At 34.9% G+C, this 23,107-nt stretch overlaps 1 protein-coding gene across 1 annotated transcript in view; it reads left to right on the top strand.

Annotated features, from left to right (window-relative positions):
• The window catches only part of LAMA2 (laminin subunit alpha 2), a 588,138-nt gene that overhangs the window by 376,820 nt on the left and 188,211 nt on the right, over positions 1-23,107 (top strand). Inside the window, exons 22-25 of the mRNA XM_024759015.1 lie at positions 2,816-3,027; positions 8,062-8,168; positions 13,413-13,593; positions 16,437-16,573. Of these exons, the coding sequence (XP_024614783.1) occupies positions 2,816-3,027; positions 8,062-8,168; positions 13,413-13,593; positions 16,437-16,573 (637 nt within the window). The remainder of the gene's footprint in view (positions 1-2,815; positions 3,028-8,061; positions 8,169-13,412; positions 13,594-16,436; positions 16,574-23,107) is intronic.

The raw sequence follows: 23,107 nt of genomic DNA, 5'->3' as shown, positions 1-23,107 counted from the left end.
TATACCTTCCTTTAATATTGTTCCTAAGTCTTCTTACATAACTGCATGTGTTATCTACATTTAAAGAATCTCTTTCTAAAATATTGCAATTCGATTTGAAAAAAAGTTAGCAAATGTGCAAAGGAACAGGGACTTTGTCATGTTAAGGTCCATCTCTAGCAAAAAAAAAAATCCAATTAACTCTCTGTTTACAAATGTCTTCCTTTTGCCTTTCATATGAAAATGAGAGGACTTTAGATTTCAACTAACAATTTGTTTTGGTAGAGTGAAAGTCTGAGAAGCTGGAAAGGTCTAAAGGACTGTGATTTACACTAATGTTAATTAGATGAATCCAACTTGATCAGACTATAAAACACTATTATTAATACAAGTTATATGATTAGCGGTATTGTATTCACTGACCCTAGAATTACCTTTTAATTTCTATTGATGGGACTTCCTTGGTGGTCCAGCGGTAAAGAATCTGCCTTACAATGCAGACGGTGGGGATTCTCTCCCTGGTCAGGGAACCAAGATTCCACATGCCCCCGGGCAACTAAGCCCACGTGCCACAACTACTGAGCTTGCGTGCCTCAGCTAGAGCCCATGTGCCCCAAACTACAGAACCCACGCGCTCTGGAGCCTGTGTGCCACAACTAGAGAAGAGAAAACCTGCACGCCACAACTAGAGAGAAACCCGCGCACCACAACGAAGAACCTGCATGCCTCAGTGAAGATCCCATGTGCCGCAACTAAGACCCGATGCAGCCAAAAATAAAACAATTTAAAAATATATAAATAATAAACTAATTTAAAAAAATTCTATTGAAACATTTCTGTAAGTCTCTAAGAATACTGTTCTATGTATAGAAACACACACACACCTGCACACCCCTAATAAAATCTGAATGCTTACTTTCAGTGAAGTGCCGTATGAATGATGTATCATATATATTTAGTAAGTCTCCTTACATGTCCTACAACAAAAAGTAAAAGACAGATGCCTCTTCAGTTATTCTATTTAATTGTAATTATTTTCTCATGGATTGAGTTGGTTTTTTAAATTATTGTTGTGGGAGAATTTGGGACTTAATTGGTATCTACGTTAAAAAAAAAAAATTATCAGATCTTGTTATATAACGCCATCTCTCCTGAGGGCAGTAAGTCATTTTGAGGAAAGTGAACTGAAAATAATGGGGGTTTGTTATCTGTGATAATGATCATTGTATATTGTTATTCTGGTGGAGCAAAGTCACTCTCTTAATGGTAAACAAAATGAGATGTGAATATATGTGGGTGTGATCATGAGCTCTGAATATCAAGTAAGGCAAGAAGAATCAGATTGGAATTCAAAAGGATTTTCTTCTTATCATTATTGACTACCACTCCTGAAGGGATTGTGGGGGAATTTTATGCACTAGAATATTAGTTCATTTTTACAACAGAGAATTAATAATTAATATTTGTGGGTGGCAGTATTCTTCCAAGCAACATTTATACAATGACTTTCACAATTTATAAAAGATTTTGTTAAAATTAAAACTAGTAATCTCATTAAAAATTATGATAAAAGGTTAATTCTACAAGATTATTATGATACCTATAAATGTTCTAGAAAACTTAGACTAATCAATGTATCTTACCAAATTAATGACTTTGCCCCACAATCATGATATTATTAAAGTATCCTTATATGATATACTGTATTTAAACCATTTCTCTGTCTAGAGTAGAGAGCATTTTTCTCTACGTATCTGTAAGTAGATGAGCATAAACATAATGTACTTTTGAGATATATTCCCCTTCAATTTTGACCCTTGCCATAAAGGACTTTCTATTTTGCTAAGATGGCACAGAATACAGAGCTAGCCTGACCATAAGACTTCAGATGTACTGTTTCATTTCTCCTTTGGCAAGTGGAGCTTAATATGAAGCATAAGCAAATGTGACTGAAAGAGAAAACAGAGTAGAATATAAATAAGTACTTCCTATAAAGGTGTATCTGTGCATCTGTGACATTAAGTAGCATTGTAAAACATAACGGTGTGGTTAAAGGGAAATTTGATACTATAATTGAAAAAAATCTCTCCCATGCCTCAAATAAATGAACTTATGTTTTTCCAATAATATGTACAATAGTGTTTAGTCCTTTAAAAAAAAAAAAGAACTGGAGTTTGCTAATAAGAGTCCTGGGCACCATTAAGCCTCGCCTTATGTCATGTTACCATAATATGCAGCAGGCTTGCTACTCAGTAAAGACTCTTCAGTGGAAACCTGCCTCCATATGGATGTGCAAATGTATAAAAGCCTATTAGTAAGGCAGACATACGGCCCTCACACAAATGATGAGGCTCTTTCAATTTTCTATTTAATAAACTCTGAATTCTCGCTACTGAGTTTCCTTGTGAGCCTGCTTCCCCACAACAAGCTCTTGCTGCAGCAACAGAAACGTGTGAACCTTACATATGTGTACAGGAAACAACCAGCTGTGTACATATGTGTTGTCCTGCAAAGGCTTTCCAGCATGGACCTGGATCCTGCTGCAGTGCCAGTGGCAGATTTCTTATTATGCTTTGGTCTCGTCTTCAGTGCCAGTGACAAGATTTTTTTTTCTGGCTGAAATCTAATTACTAGTGGGGCTGGCAGGATTTCATCTCGTATCTACACTGCAGTAACAGAAAAACATTCTTTTAATCACCTTGCATTTGAGAAAAGGAGCGCTTAAAGGGAAAGCATATCCTGGGAGAGGGATAGAATGAAAAAATATATAAACATTGCCCCCAAAGGGTTTCATGAGTTTCTCCCAAATACTCACTGATGCAACTTTTCACCTTAGGTGTGCAGAAGGCTATTTTGGACAACCTTCTCTACCTGGAGGATCGTGTCAGCCATGCCAGTGCAATGACAACCTTGACTTCTCCATCCCTGGCAGCTGTGACAGCTTGTCTGGCTCCTGTCTGATATGTAAGCCAGGTACAACAGGCCGGTACTGTGAGCTTTGTGCTGATGGATATTTTGGAGACGCAGTTGATGCAAAGAACTGTCAGCGTAAGTCCTGAACTATTGATGCCCCTGACAGAATTGATGCATTACACCTCAAAGTAACTGATGAGTTCTTGAGTGGGGACTGGAGGGTAGCAAATTATGTGTAATACATGTAAGATAGATAGATACACAGCCTATACACAGAGTCTGAATATTCTAATACATTTCTTTGTGCTAATAGATTAAATCCTTTCAAAACTGCTGCATTGTTGAAGTATCATTTTTCAAATGATACACATATCTCTGTTTCTACATGGGATGAAGATTTTTAAATAAGTTTCTGTCTATGACAGGAAAGAAGAATTTGAAAATTAGGTAGCCCCTATTTATCCTTATTGTTTATTACATTTCTAACCATTTTCTTGAAATAAATTTATCAGTCTGGGCTTCCCTGGTGGCGCAGTGGTTGGGGGTCCGCCTGCCGATGCAGGGGGCGCGGGTTCGTGCCCCGGTCCGGGAGGATCCCCCGTGCCGCCGAGTGGCTGGGCCCGTGAGCCATGGCCGCTCAGCCTGTGCGTCCGGAGCCTGTGCTCCGCGGCGGGAGGGGCCGCAGCAGTGAGAGGCCCGCGTACCGCAAAAAAAAAAAAATTTATCAGTCTGTATTATTTCATTAGTACCTGTCAGTAGGTATTAATCTGTTATGCTTTCATATGTAAACTTTACATTCTAGCATTTCACAGCAGGTGTAAAATTCTGCCAATATTCTTACACACTGGCATTTGTAACTGTTGAGGTATTAACCTTAGGACTACTCACAGAATGCTATTTCTGTGTTTTACTTCCACAAATTAGCTATTGTAGGACTTCATCCATATTAGTCAGTACATTCCTACCCTCATCTTGATCTCTTCAGCTGTATTTTTTGGTGTTGCATAGAATTTACAAATGATTTATATTAGTGGTAATATATTATGCACGAGAGATTTCATTGTGGAGAATGAAATGGAATGAGCATCCTTGTTAGTCCACGTTAGTGCTGGACACTGCCATCATCAACTTCACCTGCTGTGATAATCTTTAGGCAGAGCAGGTTATGATACCAGCTCAATAGTTCACTTCTGCAGACTTCGTTATCTAAGAAGGGACTCTTCCAATCATTCAGTTGGGTCCCAGGACCTGCAACAATACAGAAACCACTGGAAATGTTGTGCCTGTTAGTATCTCTGCTGTAAACACCAAAGACCTGCTAGTCCCGTTCCCCATTTCAATAAGAAATGTGTCTTTCTCCTCACAGGTTTGGGAGATAAGTGCCAGCTTTTTGTCATTTAAAAATGACAGTTTATTGAATCAAAAACAAACCACTCTCTGGGACAGTCTGCAGCTATTAATATCACGTGTAAATTGTCAATTGTTTTTAAAGCAAAATTTCCAACAGACTCAGAAGCGCCTTTAAACACTGTGGGTTTATGGCATCTGTGTAAAACCATAAGGAACTTAAGAAATTCTCCAGTTCAAACTCATCATCTAGGATCTACACTTTCTACCTGTGTGATGCTGGGCAAGACGTTTGACCTCACTGAGATTCAGTTTCCTCATTTACATAAAGGGTCCTAATTTTCAATGAGGATTAAAGGATCTAGCATGTGAGAGTATCTAGTGAGCTGCCTGGGGCATGGGATACTCACACATGGTAGCTCCTTTGGTAGAGATGCTCACTAATTCTGAGGCTGTGTTACTCGCGGAATGACCTCATTTTCTATCTTCCAATAACCCCCTCCATAAAGTTGAAGAGACAGTTCCACTCTTTTTATTGTGGTAAATTCAGGATCTGTGGCATGAAGTCTTATCACGTAGAAGAATATGGTATAAAAACATTTTTGAACCATCACCAATTTTTATATCACTTGCCATGAAGTATAGACATAATTATGTTTTTAATGCTCTTTAGCATATAAAAATACCAAAACACATTTATTATCTATTTTTAACTTTTCATAGATATAATAGCTCTTCTATGCATAGTTAGTAAACCTTTACAAAAAGAAAATTCATAATAAACTATTATTTTAGTTGCCTCTGGATCTGTTCGTGAAAAGTACACCACTACAAAATATATTTTGCTTTTTAAATTTATATACATATTTTTGTGTCATACATTTCATTTAAAAATGCCACTTAAAAATTCTATATTGCTTTTGTTTTTTGTTTTGTTTTGTTTTTGCGTTACGTGGGCCTCTCACTGTTGTGGCCTCTCCCGTTGCGGAGCACAGGCTCCGGACGCGCAGGCTCAGCGGCCATGGCTCACGGGCCCAGCCGCTCCGCGGCACGTGGGGTCTTCCCGGACCGGGGCACGAACCCATGTCCCCTGCATCGGCAGGCGGACTCTCAACCACTGCGCCACCAGGGAAGCCCGAAAATTGGCTTTTAATTTATAAATTATTTGAGATTTTTTAAATCGATGTATCATATATATATATGAAATATATAAAGAAATTAAAAGTATATATAACAATTCTAGTAGCCAAATGAAATGGATATTTAAAGAAAATATTTTCTTCAGCCTCTTCTCACACACCAGCTATAGACTATCCGTAGGCTATTACCTGAGTAAGATAACTGGCTGGGACAAGTTTTTAAATGGCCACCCAACAAGTATCAAGTTAGCAGACACTGAAGACCAAACTATTGGAAGAAAAATCAAGCAGTTTTTAGGAAAGCAGTAAAACTAAGTAGTGCTTCCAGCCCCATGAACAGAAAAATAGTGCAGGCTGATGGAGTAGCTATTTATAATGTATTTATAAGTTGTGCTCAAATCAAAGTATTCAGAGACATGAAGTATTGTACAAAATTTACAAAAACCATCTACGAATAGTCTAAATTCCCATGTCATCTCCCCCTCACATTTTTACTCTGGTATCAGTGCAATTACATGTACCATTAAAAATACACTTGTAGAGTACGAAGTGAACCATTAATTACTGTTCTATTTGTGAAAAAGCTTTTTAATTTTTAGACTGATTTATTATATATTTCAGAATAACATCAGACAACTTTGTAACATAAAAATGACAAAAGGTTACTTAAACCAAATACATTTTCTATCTTTGGAGATAGTATATAATATATACTATCATAGTAATAAGGTTTATAGTATATAAACTGAGGATAGTATATATCTTCCTCAGTTTAAAAATTATAATGCTGTACTCCTAATACACTTGAAAAAGTTGTTTTTATCTTATATACATTTTATTGAATATGTTTGACATATAACATTGTGTAAATTTAAGGTGTACAGTGTGTTACTTTAATAAATTTATATATTGTAACATGGTTGCCATTGTAGCAGTATTTATCCTGTTACATAATTTGTAGTACAATATTGTCTATATTCATTATACTGTGCATTGGATCACTATAGCTTATTAACTACTTGTTGCCATTTTTTACCCTAAACAGCAATAATTTTATCCCCCCATTCTCCATCCTATGGTAACTATCATTTTACTCTGTTTTTTTTTTTATGAGTTTGACTTACTTAGATTCCACATATAAGTGATATCATACAGTACTTGTCTTTCTTTTTTTTTAATTTATTTTTATTTTTGGCTGCGTTGGGTCTTCGTTGCTGTGCAAGGGCTTTCTCTAGTTGCGGCAAGCGGGGGCCACTCTTCATCGCAGTGCGCGGGCCTCTCACTATCGTGGCCTCTCTTGTTGTGGAGCACAGGCTCCAGATGCACAGGCTCAGTAGTTGTGCCTCACGGGCCTAGTTGCTCCGCGGCAGGTGGGATCTTCCCAGACCAGGGCTCGAACCCGTGTCCCCTGCATTAGCAGGCAGATTCTCAATCACTGCACCACCAGGGAAGCCCAGTACTTGTCTTTCTATATCTGACTTATCTCACTTAGCATAATGTGCTCAAGGTCCATCCAAATGGCAGGATACCCTCCTTCCTCATGGCTGAGTAATATTCCATTGTGTATATACATCACATCTTTTTATCCATTCACCCGCTGATGGGCAGTTAGGATGTTTCCATATCTTGGCTATTGTGAATAATGCTGCAGTAAACATGGGAATGCATATATCTCTTCAAAACACTGTTTTCATTTATTTTGGGTATATATCCAGAAATGGGATTGCTGGATTGTATGGTGGGTCTGTTTTTAACATTTTGAGGAAATTCCATATTGTTTTCCATAGTGGTTGGACCAGTTTACACTCCCACCAACAGTGTATAAGCGTTCCCTTTTCATCACATTCCCACCACCACTTGTTGTCTCTTGTCTTCTTGATGGCAGCCATTTTAACAGGTGTGAGGTGATACCTCATTGTGGTTTTGATTTGCATTCCCTTGATGATTAGTGATGTTGAGCATCTTTTCATGTGCTTGTTGGCCACTTTGATATCCTCTTTAGAAAAATGTCTACTTGGTTCTACGGTCTTACATACTTTTCTAATCTTAAAGGTATGTATATATTTCCCCTCAAGCTCATTTTTTGAGCTTAACACAAAAGCTGGCATATTGTAATTAATCATTAAATTGGAAAAAATTAATTAATTTTGCTTCATTAATTTTAGAATTAATATTATGCCATGGGTGCTATTCATTTTGATAATTTCTCAAAATTATTTCAGCTCTAGAGTCAGTATGCATTGCTTATACTGAGATTATATTTTAGGTGCTACCCCAGTGTATCTATGAAGAAGCAAAACAGCTGGAGGACAGGTGGAAAGAACATTTTACCTGAAGTCAACTATATCACCTACTAATCATGTGGCCTTGTTTGAGTTATGGCTACGTGGAAATTCAGTGTCTTCATTCTCAGAATTTGAATACTAACGGTGACATTAGTATTTTCACAGCATATGAATGTGCCAGGAACTATGCTGTTGCTTTACATAAATATCTCTACAGCTTATAGAGTGGGCGTAAACATCAAATAATATAATGCTTAACAGAACCCCTAGCAATCAGAAAGCATTCTATTCTAAAACTTTGTGGCCAGTGTTACCACCTGGGGGATATTACTATTTAACAAACCTATTAAGACTATTAGAACATTTTTCCCAATCACAGATCTCTCTTCTCCTTGCAGCTTGCCTCTGTAATGCCAACGGCTCCTTCTCTGAGGTTTGCCATGCTCAGACGGGACAGTGTGAATGCAAACCTAACGTGCAGGGGCGGCAGTGTGATGAATGTAAGGTAAGAAGTAGGAGCTGACCGTGATTACTTCTTCCTTCAAACTTCTTATTGGCTTTCACTGACATACTCCTGAGCATATTGAAAGACAAGTTCAGGAATATCTCATTGTACATATAAGATTACTGTGATCGTTGAAATGTTTTTTTCAAAATAGAACAAAATTTACCATACACTTGGTAAATTTCCTTGATAGTAAATTTGTGTAATATTTACTGTAATTCAGATGCTTCTGAAACAGCATACAAATTTAATCCCAGTCTATGGCGAGTCATGTATTCTTTCTTTTGCTTTTATGTTTTTGGCAGAAAAAAAAAGTGTCACACCCTTTGCTCTTATCAAACCCTTTGTACTAGTTCCATCAATTAAAAGTTCCAGTGAGCACTCTACTCAACAAAAGTTTTCAGTAGAGAAGTAAATCAATATATTTTTTTGATACCATTTTGCTAAAATGAAACAAAAATCAAAATATGTTGCTCTCTGTTCCTGCATGTACTGCCCTGCCTTCAGTGTGGTGAGCACCTGAGATTCCTCCATAAGAGGACATGGATTTGCACTGTCTCCTTCACATATATATGTAATTTTTTGGTGATAAACACTGTTAAGCAGAACCAAGCATTTCTCAGGTGTCAAACCGGCCGTCTGTAGGAAGTTTGGAAATGTCATTTGCTTCTATCTCTTGAATAACATTATGTGCTCTTTTTTTGTTGTTTTTGTTCTATTTTTCTGTTGACCTTTAAAGCCCACTATGTGGTGGGACCCAGAGAAGCAATTCTGTGTGTCCTGTGGCTGCAATCCCATTGGCTCTGTGACACCACAGTGTGATATCACAGGAAGATGTGTCTGTAAATCAGCCTTCGTAGGGAAACAATGCACCCTCAGCAGGCAGGTGCACCGACAGATGGAGCAGCCACAGAGAGCGCAACCAGTGCTGGGGTCTCCCCAGAGGTGGGGTGTCAGCAGCTCCAGTGGATGTCCTCGGGGAGCCTATCGACCCCCAGCTCCGGTAATCCCAGAGGCGCTGCATGGCTCGTGCCTCAGCATGTTGTGTTCCATGTGCTGCTGCTGACCTGCTCTGGTGCCATTTTACCAAATAAAGGTTGCTAAGTGTGCAAATTGCAAATGCGAAAACTAGACAATTCCTGATTGAAGTCTTGCCTTTTAAAAATAGCTATCGATATCTTTTTTTTAATCAATATCTTTTTTAAAGCCTATTCAAGTTCATATGTTCATAAAAGTTTCAATTGATCATGGATATGTAGAAAACAAAGAAAAATTTATTGGTAGGAACCTATAATCTTAGAAGGGGAAGGAACCTCGGGCATCATTTGGAGCAAATGAAGGGAACACACGAATGAATAAATGAAGGGAAATCTAACAAAGAAAGTGAGATCTAGCCAAGAAAACCTAGCCCATTGATCTGACATTGGGTTGACCTTTCATCATAATTAATGATTTTGTTACATTTCCACATTACAATTTTGTTCATGTATACAACAAACACAAGAAATGCACTTTCACACACTATAAATGTACAACATACACAAAGTAAGTTAGCATGTCTTCTACTACAAAAGTTTGGTCCCCCTTCTCACAGGGCAAAACAAAACAAATGTTGGGAGGAAGGAAGTTAGGAAGGGAGAGGGGAGAAAGGAAGAGAGGAGGAAGGAGGGAAGAATAGGTCCAAGGCCAAGTTGCAAAGTACCAGGAGACAGGACTTGCCAGTGTAGAATCAGAGCTCAGGAGAACTAAGGGTAGGGGATAGAAAAGGAAGATGGAGTAGGAGGAAGGCGGGGAGGAAGAAGAACAAATTTATGGTTTTATTTCTTGGCTCTTTATTGACATTTTAGAAAAACTACTTTTGATATCAGACTGCCTCAGATCAAATCCCAACTCCAACACTGCCTGTAAACTGTAAAAGAGTTTCTTAAATCTTTCTGTAATTCAGCTTTTTCATCTATAGTAGGACCTACTTCATAGGGTTTGTGTTGGCTCAGATCCTCCAAGGAGCAAATGCCAAGAGATTTACTGGGGGAAAACTCCAGTGAAGGATGATGGAGGAGAGAGCAGTATGCAGGGAGCCTTCTACTGAAATGCGGGTCTGACCATGTGAAAGGAGGGAGGGAAGGAAATATTGAGTAGGAAAGTCTCATTGGGTGCATTCTGCCCAAATCTCAAATTCTTAGCCTGGCCGGTAGGGAGTGCCCCAGCAAAATTTGCCCATTGGAGGAATCTTGGATTGGGCAGGAAGATTCTAGTACTTCAGTGTACCAGTCATTGACATGGAGAAGCGTGACTTGCTGTGAGCTCCTCCACTAGATCCAAAAGAGTGGAAGCTGGGGCTTGTCAATCAGCAACACTCCCACTGCAGGCTCTCTTGCAGGGAGATCTATCCAGGCACCTCCATGGCTGTTTCCAGGTGTCATGAGAAGAGTGCATAAGACACACATCTGAAGAGTTCTCAGTAAATGTTAGGTATTATACTGTTATTATTACTATTGTTATTAAATGAAGAAAGCTTTAAAAGAGATTATGTTTTTCAGAAATAAATGCATACATTTAAAGTGAAAGAAAAGGACAGTAACTGATCAGTATGTCTCCAAAATATAAATTTAACAGAATTTTAACCCTGATACATGCCCTTTTCCTACATATCCTACAGCACTGATGTATGATGGAGTGGTGTTTTGTCCTGAGACCATTTTTCCTTTGAGGCAGTATATGTGAGAGTTAAGAGCACAGACTCTGAAGCCGGTCTAGTTGATTTGGCTGACTCCGCAATTGGTTAGCTGGTAACCAAATTACTTGACCTTTCTATGCCTCAGTTTCACCACTCTGTAAAAAGTTGATGCTAATAACTATCTTCCAGGATTGCCTTGAGATTTTGAATGAATTCATATTTTTAAAGGGCTTTAGAACAGTGCTTGGTACATAGCAAGTACAATACGTAAGTGATAGTTTTTATTATTACCCCAAATGAGAATAATTTATGGGAGCTCATCAAACTCTCCACTGAGACTAGGCAGGCACTTTCTTCCATATATGTTTTACCTCATTAATCTCAATTACTGACTAAGAATATTTGTTCCTTAAAGTTGTTTACTACAGGGTTTTCCCTGGTCTGTGAAATAAATTTTTGATCACCGATTTATTAAAATTTTATTACTGAAATTTTGTATTTGTTTTGGTATAACCTAGGCTTTAAAATTACATTAGTTAAATATTAGAAAAGTATGATAGGGACATTCTCATATATTTCTTCATATAGTCAACTTTGGAATTTTTAAAATAACTAATGATTTGAAAGTTTATTTAATATTTTATTGATTTATGCATTAAAGATAGATAGATACGCTAAGTAAAGCAAACTTAAGAAATAAAGATGAATGTAAAGTACTATCTCTACAATTCACATTCTAAGTCAAGAAAATTTAGGAAATAAGGACAAATGAGAAGTACAACTTTTTAAAAAATTTTAATATATAATGTTCTAGTCTTTTATTTCTATGTATGTATGTTTCTATCAGTGTGTGTCTGAATGGTATGTGTATCTTTACAGATATGTAATTAGAATTATAGTGTGTACATAATTTTGTATTCTGCTTTTTAAAATTTTACTTAACGCTATATTCTACGTATATTCATATCATTAAAACTGCTTCAAAACAGGATTTTAATGATTGCATATATTTCATGACATGAATGTATCAGAATTTAATTTATTCAACTTTTTCTCTAATATTGAACATTTAAGTGCCTCTACAGTTACTCACTATGATAAATAATATTGTAATGGGCATGCTTGTACTTTAACCATTTTCTTAATTTCTGATTACGTATTAGAAGGATACATTGAATTGCTTTTTATGAATAAAAATACTATATGTTTTCATTTTTTCTCATAACTTAATTTAACTTCCAAATCAAGTGTTAGGTCATTTGTTAGAAGTGATGCACACTTCTGTCTTTAATTATATAGTGAAAGCTGAAATAAAACTAGAAATAAAAATAAAGTCAGCAGGAAATATAAAGATTAAAATGATTATCAAACATAACCCATTTTAGATTTAAAAAACAAAACTATTCCTAGCAACAGTCATTTTAAGAAACTAATTTTCAGTGTGATTTTGTTTTCTAGGACTTGTTTTTAATATTGTTAACAATAATGGCAAAAATACGTAATGAGTCTTCTTCGTTTCTCTTTGGGTGGCTCACATTAAATAGCAAGATTTATTTTTTCCAAGAAGTAATTATTAAGTCTAATTTTCCAAAATAGGAATTAGTTTTACAAAGAAGTAATTACTGAGACTAAGTTTCCAGATAAAAATATCATAATAATATGACAAACTTCTATTTAAAAGACAGCCCTGACATACTTTAAGTAGGATATGTGCTTTTCATTTTTCTGGTAGGAGTGATTTTTAATCCATCAGCATTTTCTAACATAGTCACTCTAGGTCTGATAACATGTATTTCCAGAAAGTCAGCCAAAGCTAGTCATGCTTGACCATGGAAGGTTATTTGTTATAAATGGATAAGAGATATGCATATGAATCACTCATAAGAGGATGAAAGTTTCCCTTTTTCAACCTAATCTGGTGCTTTGATATGTGATCTCACAAATCAGTTTTGATCGTTAGAATGAAACCCAACAAACTAGATATCAGTCAAACCACTTATTTTGTCACTATAGGCATAACCTAAGAGTTATATTTATAATGTGAGCCCTATAGTGATGATTAGAAGTATTTATGGATATACGACAAAAATTACATCAAATATAAGAGGGAAAAAAAGATTTATTTTAACTTTAGGCTGCTGGCCAATAATATTGAAAACATATTTACCAAGTAAAAGGACTTAATAAGATCTGAAAATAATCAATTCAGATTATTAGGAATAAAACAAGAAAAAATTTTAATTAAATAGAAATGCCACCCTCGCTTATTTCCACATTTCCATTAGAATCTTGAGAGGTGTAGGGAAACGCTGGTGAAAATATAACAGACAATAATAGTGCCCTAATTCTTCCAATAATCTCAATAGAATTTCAAAGTAATTGAACTTTTCTCTCGGACATTATAGAAAAGGTCCATTAGATTAAATGACAGCCCAGTTGTCATAACATCACTGAAGAACCTGGATAACCCCAGGCTCCTCTTTTCCCACCTGATCTTACTGTGCATCTTGTGCCATTGTGAATTAATTGATTTAAATGTAATTTTTCTCTTTCCTCTTCTATGCCAGCCTGAAACCTTCGGCCTCCAATCAGCAAGGGGGTGTATTCCCTGCAACTGCAATTCCTTTGGGTCTAAATCATTTGACTGCGAAGAGAGTGGTCAATGTTGGTGCCAGCCCGGAGTAACAGGAAAGAAATGTGATCGCTGTGCCCACGGCTATTTCAACTTTCAAGAAGGAGGATGCACAGGTCTGTAAATGAGACTAAGCTCCATGCATTCATTAATCTGCTTTTGGTGTTTAAGCATTTGGAACAGTTGGTTCTACAAGGTTCCCAGAAGTTAAGGGAAATACACTTTGACAACAAGCAAGTATTGATATATAATGCAAATAATATTTAACCTAACATATATATATTTTTTTTTAAATAAATTAGATGAAATACATTGCAGTTTGAAACACTGCCCTATAAATAACTGTGCTTGCAATAAAACTCCATCATCAGGTCCCAGTTCTGCTGTCTCCCTCCCCTTCTGTGACCTCTATTCAGCCAGTCGCTCAAAGGCTACTGCAGCTTGAAAGTCAGATGTTCAATTTTTCTGGTGCCAGTGTTACCTTAGTTTAAACATTACTCGCAGGCTAATACAGTTCAACTTTTACTCTTCCTATTGCAAAATTGGTACAAGGATCAGGGAAGTTAATATCTTTCTCTGGTACCAAAAAAAAAATGTTTTCATCTACTTTCAGGTGCCTTGAAAACTGTGATGTTCTGAGACAGAAATAGATTGGCTCTAGATATCTGTCAGTTCCTGAGAAATTGCAAGCCAGGTTTTTTAACCATGGCTCCCTCAAGCAGTGTTCTCCTATGTCCGGCCACAGCCTTCCTACAGATCCTGAATGAAGAAAATAGGAATTAGCACACTACAGATGAAAGTAAAGATTGAACATTTGCCTTAATTTTATGCCACTAAGTTGGAATTGACCCCTATTCCAACAGTCACTAGGTTGAATATTACCCTTGTTTACTAAACTCACTGATGCAACATTGATGGTACTCTTACACTCACAGCACCATAATAAATACATGGCAAGATTTTAAGATACTGTTATTGACTGCTGTAGCAAATTTATGTGAGAAGTGGCAGGAATAATATTTAAAGTTCTTTTAAAAGCCAGTACCTTTCAGATATTCTCAACCACTTCTGATGTGTACAGGTTTTATCATAAATTCAGCCATTATAAGTTATTCTGAATATTATAATTACAGATCCTCTAAGAATCTATGTATGATCTCTAAGGCAATATCTGTATATACTAAAAACTTTATAGAGCTGCATTTTAAAATATACTCTGTTCTTTATAAACACAACTCTCACTAGCATTTTCACTGACTCTGAATTGATGAAAAAATACTACACATTCAAATATATCCACTACCAGAAATTATAAATACAAAAAAAATTATTTTAAATTATGAAACAGTGATAACATTTTAAAAATGCAAACGTAGTAGCATTCGAACCTGGAGAAGCAGAACAGAAAAAAATATAGCACAGGACAGGCAGGGTAGCATTATGGTTGACAGCATGACTCTCACCAAAGAGCTTGGATTTGTTTAGTGACTCCACCAGCAACTAGTTATATGACCTTGACTGAGTGACCTGGCCTCACTGTCCCTCTGCAAAATTCATCTATTAAGTTAGGAAAATAATAGTATCTACCTCACTGGGGTTTTGTAAGAATTAGTTGAGTTAATGGCTATAAAAGATTCAGAGAAATGCCTGGCACTAAAAGTGCTATGTACGTGTTCATCATCATCATCATTTTTGTTTATTAGTATTATCAATTGTGATAAGCATTCTGTTTTGGTAGGGAAAACTAGCTAATTACTCAAGTCTTCCTATTCAGTGTTGTGCTTCCATTGAAGAACTACTTAGAGAATTTCTACTTGCAAGTAGATTGTAACTGTCCCAAGACATTCTTTAGCACATAAGTTTAAACATAATGTGAAAATTTTTTTCTTCTTAATAAAGGGTATATATAAAATGAATCCTCTGGCTTAAAATTAGCAACAACAACAATAATAAAAACAACAGCTAACATTTATGTCAAGCATCGTGCTACACATTTTTCACAGCGGGATAGAATGCTGTGAGCAATGATAATTGTGATCCCTTGAAAAGTGAACTTAATCAAATAAACTAAATGTATTTTTAAAAAGATTTCATCATCATATAACTAATTAAAGATTTCTCATAACATTAGTCTTCTATTTGAATCTGAGTATTTGATGGTATTTTTCTCTTTCACTTCTTTGATTTGAAATGCTGCACTAAGGTATACTCAGCGACTGAGTCAACTATAGCTAATAAGTGTCAGGCACTCCTTGTCTTGAATGGCTTTGAAGATCTTCTCAAATCTTTTTTTTTTCCGTCAGATCTTATTTTTGCATTCTTTGAGAAAGTGCAATGGATAGGGATGTTTGCACTCTTCATATATAGTGTCATAGCTAGGAAAATGAAAAATCCATTGAAAAGAAATAATGCAGGTGGTAAATGAAACTCAAAAATATTTTTATATGTAAATATATTTCTGTAGTTCAACTATTTAAAAAATATTTGCACAACTGAAATATCCTCATGTCATTTTAATTAAATGTACGATATACTGAATTTAGGAAGCTTATTAAGCTTATTGTTTTATTGCAAATCTGAGTCAACAGGAAGGAAATATTAATCTATACAGCACAGAAACATTAGTTATGAACTTAAAATAAATATAGAAACAGAATTGTAACCTTGATAGTATCTAGATATAAGGGAATACAGTTAACAGGGAATCTGATACATTGGTTCTTTTTCTCCTTAATCGAAAAGCAAAAATGTTTTACCCTTTAAAATTATTAAATGAAATTCAGTATATATTTATTGAACAACGCCTCTGAAATACACTGTACTATAATATAAAAGATGAATGAGGTGAGTCATTTTCAAGGATCTTTAACCAAATAAGATGACACAAATCGCAAAAAAAAACAACACAAACACTTTATATCAAATTATTTTTTTCTTTTTTATCCTTTCACCTGTGAAGCTTGTGACTGTTCCCATCTGGGTAATAATTGTGACCCAAAGACTGGTCGATGCATTTGCCCACCCAATACCATTGGAGAGAAATGTTCTAAATGTGTACCTAACACCTGGGGCCACAGCATTACCACTGGTTGTAAGGTGAGTGAATTGCTTTATTTCATCTCATAATGTCTTTTAAGGATTTCTATTTTGGTAGACCTCAGTAGTCTGGCATTTCAAAAGTCAATATTATATTACAAAACAGTACAGAACTATCACTATAGCATGCTTGCAGGTATTGATCAGTATCTTACCTTTTACTTGTGGGAAAGATGATAAAGTAAATATACATTTATGCAGCTTCATCCATGATACTTACAAAAAAAAAGGAGGAAAAAGAACCAAAAATTCTAAAATGAAACCGGAAACATCTGTAACTTCATACCTACACACAATGAATCTATCTGCAAAGTACAAGGAAATTAAGAACGAATTAAAAGAATTTGCCAAAAATCCATAAGAATTTCTCCCAACTTATACCTAGGTGTCAGTTTTCAGGGAGTAGGAGAGAGGATTCTGAAGAGTCATATAAACAACCTTTAGCTTAGAAAACTACCCTTTTTTTTTTTTTCATGAGTGGACCATAGAAAGTGGTATGACCGGACTCAGATTTAGAGAAATCTGTACAGCCTCAGGGTAGAAGGCTGCTTGTAAGGCCTTTGCAGAAATGTTGGTGAGAGTTGACAGAGGTTTTGGCCCCAGTCAATTATCCACTAGCATTTAGGCGGCAAGCTAAGTTATAGAACTCCTAGACTGATATGGCCTGCTGAACTCATGTATTTAGGGGGTAAGAAAGAGAAGGCGTAGGGATGCCTGCCAGGTTTTGCTTTGCAACAGGTGATCGTATCATTTACTGCTAGAGGGATTATAGGAGGAGATGCAAGTTCAAAAAGGAAAAGTGATGAGTTCGGGGTTTTTGGTCAGCTTTTTGTGAGACTTTAATTAAATAAAATACAATTCACCTATTTAAAGTGATGAGTTTTGATCAATGATTACAGTTGTATAACCAACCCTTGTGCTCCATTGCAGTCTACTTCCCCTCCCCCCCGCCCCCAATCAGCACCAGGAAACTACTCTTTTCATTCTATCACTGTAGTTTTGCCATTTCTACAAACTCACATAAATATAGTCATATTCCATGTTGTTGTTTGGAGGGCTTTTTTGTTTGTTTTGGGGGATTATTTTTAGTTTGGCTTCCTCTACTTAGTATAATGCTTTTGTAATTCATCCATCTGTTATATTTTATCAGTAGTTCTTTTTTCTTGTTTAGTAAGTTTTCATTGTATGATATGCCATGACTTGAGTCATTTCCAGTTTGGTCCTATTATGAATAATTTTGCTGTGACCATTAGTGTATAAATGTCAAAAGCAAGTGTGTAGACACATTTTCATTCCTCTTCACAAGAACGCTCCACATCCCTGCCCGTACTCAAGATTCTAAGTCTTTTTTTTTATTTTAAGCATTCAATTGGGTGTGTATTCATATATTTGCATTTTTCTTTATTTTTTGTCCAATGATATTAGGAATAATTTTGGTTTTTTGTCAGTTATCTATGTTCTGGGTGCCTATTTAAATATTTTGCCTATTTTTATTTGGGGTTGTTTGTTTACTTAGTAATAAGTTGAAAGAGTTCTTTATATATTCAGGATACTAACCCTTTAATACATCTAGTTCTGCAACTGTTTTCTCCTAGTATATGACTTGCTTTTCAATTCCTCTAAGTATCTTTAATTTTTATAAAAATTAGTTTATTATATTTTTCTTTCATGGTTCATGCTTTTTATGGTCCACCAAGGAAGTCAATTTATATTTCTTAAAGGTCTAAAATATCTCTCCTGTGTTTTCTTCAAGAAGTTTTACAGTTTTATGTCTTAAATTTGGGTCCATGTTCAATTTTCAATATTAATTTTTATATACGGTGTAAAGTAAAGGTCAAAATTCACTTTTTTTCTGGACGTCCAATTTTTCCAACACCAACTGTTGAAAAGGCTATCTTATTTTCCCCATTGAATTACTTTGATTCCTTTGTCAAAATAAACTGACCATATATGTGTTCACACATTTCTGGACTCTATTCTGTTTCATTGATTTATGTCTATCTTTATGCTGACAGCGCACTGTCTTGATCACTGTAGCTTTCTAGCAAGGAATGAAATTAGGTGGTATAAGCTCTCCAACCTTGTTCATCATTTCCCATACCATTTGGTTACATTGAATCCTTTGCATTTCCATATAAATTGACAACTCAGCTTGCCAATTTCTTTCTAAAAAGCCTGCTAACATTTCATTGGGATTATGTTAAATCTACAGGTCAATTTGGGAAAAATTGACATTTTAAGAACATCAGATCTTCCAGTGTATGAACATGGCATAACTTTCCATTTAGTTAAGTCTTTATCATTTTCCTCAACAATATTGTATAGGTTTTGGTGTGCAAGACTTGCATGTGCATCATTAAATTTACTGTTGTATTTCATATTTTTGATGCAAATGCTATTATTTGTTCCATTTCAGTTTCCAATTGTTTGTTACTAGAACAGAAAAATACAATTATTTTTATACATTAAGCTTCTATACTGCAATCTTCCTAAGCTTATTAGTTTTACTTGCTTTTTGGTAGATTCATTAGGATTTTTTATCTAGACAATAGTGTCATCTGCAAATTGAGTCTTACTTCTTCCTCTCCAATCCATATAAGTTTTATTTCATTTTCCTGACCTACTGCAGTAAATTGTTGACCAGAAGAAGTTGGAGCAAACATCTTTGCCTCATTCCTTATGTTAAGTAGAAAACATTCAGTCTTTTATAATTAAAACATAATTAAGAGTGATGTTAGCTATATTTTACTTACAGATGCTCTTTATCAGTTTTAGGATGTCTCTCATGTTCCTAGGTTGCTAAGAACTTTTATCAGGAATGTGTGTTCAATTTTGTCAAATGAATTTCTGCAGCTATTGAGATGATCATATGATTTTTCTTTTTAAGCTCTTAATATGGTGAATCATATTGATTGATTTTCAAGTGTTGATCCAACTTTGTAATCCTCAGATAAACCCTGCTTGATCATGGGGAATTATTCTTTTAGAATTATTTTAGATTATGTTTGCTAGCATTTTGTAAATGGTTTTTGGATCTACATTCATAAGGAATATTGGTTTATATTTTTCGTAGTTTTGTTTTCCAGTTTTGGTATTGGGGTACTGCTAGCCTCATGAAATAGATTGGGAAGTATTCCCATCACATAATTTCTGAAGCGTTTACATAATCAATGAAATAGAAAATAAAAATACTCTAGAAAAAGTCGGTGAAACCCAAAACTGATTCTTTGGAAAGGTTAATAAAGTTGACAATACTCTAAGAAGATTGATCAAGAAAAAAAGAGAGAAGAAACAAATAAAATGATGAATAAAGAAGGGGACATAACTATAGATCCTATAGACATTAAAAGAGTAATATGGGAATAATCTGAACAACTTAAAACAATAAATTTGATAACATATTAAATGAACTGAATGGAGGAATGTTTTCAAAGGTTTATTTTAACATCCCTTTTTTTTCTTACTTTGAAGTTAATTTGCCCTTGCGTTTCATGTTTCTTAAGGTGAAAACTTAGATTATTGACTTGAGATCTTTCTTCTTTACTAATATAAGCAATTCATATTATAAATTTCCTTCCAGGCACTACTTTAATTGTATCCCATACATTTTGATATGTTGTGTCTCAATTTTCATTGTTTAAAATATTCTTACTTATTTTTAATCCAATGATTATTTAAAAGTATGTTCTTTAATTTGCAAATATTTGGGAGTTTTCAAGATCTCTTTCTGTTATTGTCATCTAGTTCTGTATTGGTCTGAAAACGTAATTTGTATTTTTTAGTCCTTTTGAATACATAGAGATTTGTTTTTTGTCTCAGAATTGTATCCATTTTGATTAACATGTGTCCTTGAAAACAAGGTGTGTTATGTTCTGGCACCGTTGGATAAAATCTTCTATAAAAGTCAATTATCTTTAATGATTTTTATGTCTGCATGTTTTCTCAATACCTGAGGGTGTTGAGCTATACCTGTGATCTATTTCTTCTTTCAGTTCTCTCGGGTTTTGATTCATGTATTTTGTAGCAGTGATATTAGGTGTATGCTCATTTAAGATGAATCTACCTTTTTGAAAAGTTGATGCCTTTATCATTATGAAGCATCCCTGTTTATCCATGATAATGTTCCTTGTTCTGAAGTGTACTTTTTATCATATTCATATAGCTATTCTGTCTTTCTTCTGATTGGTGTTTTTGTGGTTGTATACATTTTTAAACATTATCATTTATTCCATCTCTTTTTAAAAATAGTTTAATGTTTATCTTAATGCTTCCGCCTCTTAATTCAAGTATTTAAATCATTTCCACTTAATGCAATTATCAGTCTGAATGGGTTAAGTCTACATTTTGCTATTTGCTTTATATTTGCCCTATCTGCTCTTACCTTCATTTTTCTTCTTTTTCTACCTCACTTTGGACTGAGTAATTTTTTATAATTACGTTTTATATTCACTTTGACTTCTTATCTCTACTTATTTATTTTATATTTTTGTCTTTGTCTAGGGATATACATCTTTAACTTTTCATAATGTACCTTAAAGTAATGTTTTAACACTTTACATTTAACATAAGAAACTTGCAAGGGTAAACCTCTAATTTTCTTTCTTATCTTTATGCTATTGTTGTCATATATTTTACTTCTATATATTATATATCCCACAATATAATCTTATGATTTTGATTTAAATAATCAATTGTTTTTTCCAAAGGAGAAAAAACTTATTTTCTGTTTTTCTATATGCATATCAATTCCAGTACTCTTTATTCCTTTGGATACATCCAAATTTCTATTATTATTATTATTTGTAGTATTTCAGGTCTGCTGACAATGACTCTTTCAATTTTTGTTACCAAGAAGTCTCTACTTTTCCTTCATTTTTCAAAGTTATTGTTTCTGAGTATATAATCCTAAATCCTGTTTTTTAGCAATTTGATTATGTTGTCTTTTTGTAGTCACCTTATATTCATTTCTCAGAGGGTTAGTTGGACTTGAATCTGTGGGATTGCAGACTTCATCAAAGTTGGAAATTTTCCAGCCATTATATCTTTATAATTTTGTTTGTTTGTTTTTCATCCCCATTGTCTCCTTCTGGAACTCATTATGTATGTGTTGGACCACATGATATTTTCCCACAGCTCACTGAAATTCTGTTTATTCTTTCATTCTTCTTTTTTCTATATTCTTCATTTTTGTTAGTAACTATTGTTAGGTGTTCAAATTCACTGATTTTTTTTTCTTCTGTAGTATCTAATCTGTTGTTAATCCAGTTGCTAGTCTTTTTTCATTTCAAATATGTATCTTTCATCTTTAAATTTCCTTTTGTATCTTTTTATATCTTTCATTTCTCTCCTCCTTATATTCACATTTTTCATTTATCCTTGAGAATATTTATTTATAATATTTATAAATATTGGTTTTTGTAAGGTAGTTTTTTGCTAATTCCATCATTTGTTTTATTTCAAGATCATGCTTACTGGTTGATTTTTTTTCCTGGTTATGAACTATATTTTCTTGCTTCTTTGCGTGACTGGTGATTTTTATTTGGATGCCAGATGTTGTACATTTTTTCATTGTTGCACATTAGATTTTGTTGTATTCCTTTAAAGAGAGTTGAACTTTATCCTGGCTATCAGATTAGTTACTCACTGATCACTTGAATCCTTTTGATGCTTGCTTTTAAATTTTATTAGGGAAGGTCCAGAGCAGCCTTTAATCTAGGAATCACTTAGCCCTACTACTAAGGTGCTAAATACATTGAGAACACTACCCAGTGCATTACTATCTGTTCACTCTGGCTATTGGGAATATGAATTATTCCAAGCTTTCTGTGGACCCTAGGAATTTTTCAGCCTCAGGCTTTCCAATTATTTTTTCTCCAACCATGTAGAAATTCATTCCATGCATGCACAGATCAGTACTTAGCCAACGACTCAATGGAACCCTTCTGCATATCTCTGGAATTTTCTCTCTAACTTCCTTCTTTTGGGACACATATTCTACTTGTCTTCCATAAATTCTAATTGCCTCAGCTTCTCCAAACTCTATGCTGTTTCTCAATTCAGCTATAGTTTGGGGCTTTATTTGGGTTTCCCCTCTTTGGGTTGCAGACTAGACTGCCTTTATGTTCTAACTCATTTGTTTTCCTTCTCTCAAAAATCACAGTCCTTCGCTTCCTGTTATCCAATGTTTGAAAACAGTTATTTCTTGGTTTTTATTTCTGTATGTGTTTTGTTTTTAGTTTTATAGTTTACCAGATTAGAAGAGGAGGAGATAAACCAGTAAGTGCTCTAAAAACTAAGACTGTTTAAAAAGAAGGAATATTCTTTAGTGCCTAGTGCAACACAAAGGTCAAGTAAGATTAGGGCTGAACTGTGTCCATGAAATTTAAGAACAATAAATAAGGGCATTTTTGATGTTAGTGAGAGCCATTCCAGTTGATCACATTGGACTGAGAAATACTGGAACATAATGACCAAGTGTGGCCTGTTTGACTCCATGGTAGTACCCTATAGAGATGTAAACTATTATTTTCTACT

The sequence above is a fragment of the Neophocaena asiaeorientalis genome, unplaced genomic scaffold (genome assembly GCF_003031525.2).
Source record: "Neophocaena asiaeorientalis asiaeorientalis breed wild unplaced genomic scaffold, Neophocaena_asiaeorientalis_V1.1 scaffold5, whole genome shotgun sequence".
In the NCBI taxonomy this organism is placed as follows: Eukaryota; Metazoa; Chordata; class Mammalia; order Artiodactyla; family Phocoenidae; genus Neophocaena; species Neophocaena asiaeorientalis.
Note: the sequence above shows the minus strand (reverse complement) of the source record. Positions and strands in the feature narration are given on the sequence as shown.